Source organism: Elephantulus edwardii, unplaced genomic scaffold (assembly GCF_000299155.1).
Source record: "Elephantulus edwardii isolate Elephantulus edwardi_28Jun2011 unplaced genomic scaffold, EleEdw1.0 scaffold00185, whole genome shotgun sequence".
Classification (NCBI taxonomy): Eukaryota; Metazoa; Chordata; class Mammalia; order Macroscelidea; family Macroscelididae; genus Elephantulus; species Elephantulus edwardii.
Genome location: NW_006399935.1, coordinates 4,233,515 through 4,237,843, shown reverse-complemented (window position 1 = coordinate 4,237,843; position 4,329 = coordinate 4,233,515). Strand labels below are relative to the sequence as shown.

The 4,329-nt window shown below is 49.2% G+C and overlaps 1 protein-coding gene across 1 annotated transcript in view; it reads left to right on the top strand.

Annotated features, from left to right (window-relative positions):
- Positions 1-4,329, top strand: part of CATSPERD (catsper channel auxiliary subunit delta) — a 119,768-nt gene that overhangs the window by 28,368 nt on the left and 87,071 nt on the right. Inside the window, exon 6 of the mRNA XM_006896432.1 lies at positions 583-650. Coding sequence (XP_006896494.1) covers positions 583-650 — 68 coding nt within the window. The remainder of the gene's footprint in view (positions 1-582; positions 651-4,329) is intronic.

Here is a 4,329-nt window from a genome sequence, read left to right as displayed (position 1 = left end):
AGCAGGGAGGGGAGAGGGGAGAGGGGAGGGGGAGAGGAGGGAGGGGAGAGAGACTACAAGACTGCTGCTACTTTCAGGTCCCTGTTCGGAGTGCCAGATGTTGCAAACCGGACACAGAAAGAAAGCAGGGACACGGGGAAATGAGTTCTGAAAAAGAGGCAAGGCTAAGGCACTGTGGAAAGCCCCCTTTCTTAGTCTCTCTATGGTTTTTATTTAGTTTCAACCAATCATCCTTAAAAAATTCAATCTCCAGAGATTATAATTTACCTTTTACTTAAGTGCTGCCACCATAACAGTGGGTAAGCTTAATCTTTAAACTCAGACCAAAGTTCAGACATGGCGTCTCTCAGGTGGGAGGCTGGGTGTAGGTCTCTGTTTGCAGAGGGCATCCAGTATCTGGGGGGGGGGCTGGGCGGAATTCTCTGTTTGCAGAGGGTGCTCAGTCCTTGTCTGGACTCTGATCTAAGCTGTGGCTCTGCTGTCACTATGCTGGGGTATCTACAGAACCCTGACTCTCAGCTTCTCCTGTCGCTTTGGGGTTTGTTACTCTGTCCTGTTTGATGCTTTTTCTCTCCCTTTCAGGCATAGAACACCCCGTTTCACATGTTTCGGGTGATAACTGTTGTTACAGTAGAAACATTTTCTGTTTGGTAAGTACCTGTGCTCTCTTTCACTGTTTAACTGAACCGCAAACAGATGATCATATGCAGGCGTGAAGCCGGCAAGCTGTGCAGGCCGCGGCCATGGTGGGCTTGGGCAAGAGCAACAGCATTCTCTTGGGGGTTCTGAAGAGGTGAGCCCTGACACTTTAATGAAACAGACAAGCCCTTGACCTTTCAGTTAACAACCAAATGCTCCACCACTGTACCACCAGGGCTCCTAGACTCGCTGTCAAAGCACTTATTAGCGTTATCTCGAAATAATAAAAAAGGGTTTTATAAGTAAAAAAAAACCATCTTTTTTTATTTTCTGAAAATTTGTTTTCATGATTCTCTTGAAAGGGGGCTCAGGTGTCCTAGTGAGCCAAGACTTGTGTTGCAAACTCAAAGGCAGATGGTTCAAATCCACCAGCTTCTCTGTGGGAGAAGGATGGGCAGTCACTTCCCGAGTGATTTACAGCCTCTGAAAACCTGTCAGAAGGTCAGCTGTGGGTTAGTTCCCACTCAGCAGACCTAACAACACCAACGATATCATTTGGACATAATTACTAGCTCTGTTTTATTATAAAGTGCCCTGGTGTAGTGCAATGGGCAAGCGCTTGGCTGTTACCCAGAGTTCTGCGGTTCGATCCCAGCAGCCACTGTGTAGGAAGAAGTAAAGATCACAACCTCACAGTCCACAGGCGCCTCTGCTCTGTCCCTCACCGCTGCCGAGTGTGTTATTGCCGTGGCTGCGTGCTGTGAAGTTGATCTGTGTCCCCACAGCTCCCTGTGGGGATGAGAAGTGCCCCCAGGTTTCTCTGGGAGGCCGTCTTTATAGGAACAAATCACGAGGTCTTTCTCCCACAGAGCTGCGGGACGGACTCAATCCCTGAACCTTTTTGGTCATAGCAGCTGCGTACTTCACGATCATACCACTAAGACTCCTTGTAGATTCTGTACAAGTTACCAAAAGACCCCACACTTCTCCCAGCTTTCCGGGTGATGCCACTGTAGATAGTTAATCTCAAAAAACGAGAAATTGACCTGGATACAATGTATCTGCCCGTTGTTAGACCCCCAGGTCTCAATGCTAGCACAGGCCCTAGAGGAAAGAGTGGAAGTGACCACGTGATTTCCCAGGCTGCACTTGATAGGAGGGCTTCAACGATGAAGTGCTTGACTGCTAACTGAAAGGTTGGCAGTTCAAACCCACCTGGCAGCTGTTGAGGAGAGAAGTCTGGTAACCTGATCCTATTGTTGTCGTTAGGTGTTGTCCCTTTGACTATGACTCATCACGTGCTGGGAATTACAGATCTGAACACTGCCCTGTCCTGCGTTGTCCTGGTCTCAGACAAGCTGGGGCCCACTGTGCCGGTCACTGCGTCAATCTGTCTTGTTCTGACCTCCAAGCATGATGTCCTTCTCCAAGGACTGGTCTCTCCTAACAACATGCCCAAAGTGAGACCTCGTTTCACCGTCCTTACCTCTAAGGGGCACCCTAGGTGCATTTTCTCGGAGACAGACCTGTTCTTCCGGGAGTCCGTGGCACTCCATGTACTCTTTTCTAACACCACAACTCGAAGGCATCAGTTCCTCTTCAGTCACCCTCATTCTGCTTCTGTATTCTCCATGAAACATCCCAAAGGAACACCCCTGGACAAGTTTAGGAGACGCTGGAAGCCTCCCCTCAGGGAGCCTGCTCTGTGGAAGGCCGTCTCTCTGTCAGTTCTGGAGGAAGGTCCTTGTTTCCTGCAGCACCTGTTGTTGTCAAGTATGACTCATAGCAACCTGAGAAACAGCAGATCTGAACCTGTCCTGTGCCATCCTCACACTTCCTGACACACTAGAGCCCTTTGCGGCAGTCACCATGTCAATCCACCTGGTTGAGGGTCTTCCTCTCCTTCACCGACCCTCCATCCTCCCCAGCATCATGTCCCTATCTGTGGAATAGCCCCCCTAGCAACACACCTAAAGTATGTGAGGTGAAGCCTCATCATTCTTGCCTCCAAAGAGCACTCTGGCTGCACCTTCTCCAAAAAACATCTATTTGTTCTTTTGGTCGTCCATGGGATGTTCAGAGCTATTCTCCAACACCACAGCTCAAAGGCATCATTTCTTCTGTCATCTTGATTCATTGTCTCAGATGCGTAGCAAGTGACTGGAAAGATCATGGCCTGAATCAGGTGCACCTTAGTCCTCAAACTGACATCATTACTTCTCAATAATCTAGAGAAGTCCCTGACTACAGATTTTCCCAATGCAATATGTTGCCTGATTTCCTAACTGCTAGTACTAAAGGTGTTAATTGTGGATCCAAGTAAGATGAAGTTGTTCATTGTTTCAGTCTTTTCTCCATCGATCATGATGTTGCCTATCAGTCCAGTGGTAAGAATCTTTGTTTTCTTGACATTGAGATGCAATCCAAATTGAAAGCTGCATTCCTTGATCTTCTGCAACAAGTGCTTCAAATCCTCCTCGCTTTCAGCAAGCCAGGTTGTGTCATCTGCACAGCACAGGTCATCAGCATCTGCAGGCCTGGACTACCTGGGAGATTACCCTATGCCAAGGAGCTTCCTAATGCAGGGCCCTGAGTCCAGAACGACACGCTCCATTCCAGACGATTCTCTCTTGGTGGGACTGAGGGGCCCCCTTTTTGGCTGTCTTCCCTTCCTTTTATCTCTTACAAGTGAAAGAATGTTCCAAGCCACGCGCTAGGGAAACAGCGCTCAACTGGGGTCAGGGCTGTGAAGGGATTAAGAGGCGTTGCACTCCCTGTGTTGTTGTTAAGTGCTGTTGCGTGGACTACAGTCACAGACCTTGTCAACATCAGATCAGAACCGTGTCCTATCCTGTGTGGTTCCGCACGGTCTCCGCCCTTCTTAGCCCCACTGCCATGGTCACTGTGTTAATCCATCTTGTTGAAGGTCTTCCTCTTTTTTCCTGCCCTTCCACCTTTTCCAACAGGAGGTCTTTCTCCAAAGACTGGAACCGCATAAGAACGTGCCCAAAGGATGTGAGGTGAAGCTTCAGTGTCCTTGCCTCCAAGGGGCTGGCTCTGTGACCACACTTCCTCTGGGATATACCTGTCTGGTTTTTTTGACCGCCCGGGGGATATTTGCTCCTCTTCTCAACAGCCTCGCAACTCAGAGGCAGTTCTTCTTCTGTCATCCTTAGTCATTGTCCAGCTCTCAGTTTTCGGTTCCATCGAGTCACCTACAACTCTGAACAACACATCCAACCCTTGTCCCATCCTGCCCTGTCTTTGCCAGCTCTGCTGTGCTCAGGCCCATTCTGATCACTGGGTCTTCCTCTCTTTGACCTTCCACACAGGATACAACTGAAAATACCATGACTTGCATCAGGTGCACCTTAGTCTTTCAGTGGACTTCTTTGCTCTTTCCTGTCTCTACAGTTTAATCGTCTTAAGAATGGTACATAAGGCGAGCTCTAGTGGCCTAGTGGCAAGAAGGTGTACTGCAATCCCAGAGGTGGTGGTGGTTGTTGTTATGTGCCATCGAGTCGTTTGCAACTCATAGCGACCCTATGTACACAACAGCTCTAAACCCTGCTCTATCCTGTGCCAACCGCACCGACTCTGACACACCCATCCCGATTACCCCAGTCACCGAATCAATCCATCTCATAGAGGGTCTTCCCCTCCTGCGCTGTCCCTCCACCCTCCCAAGCA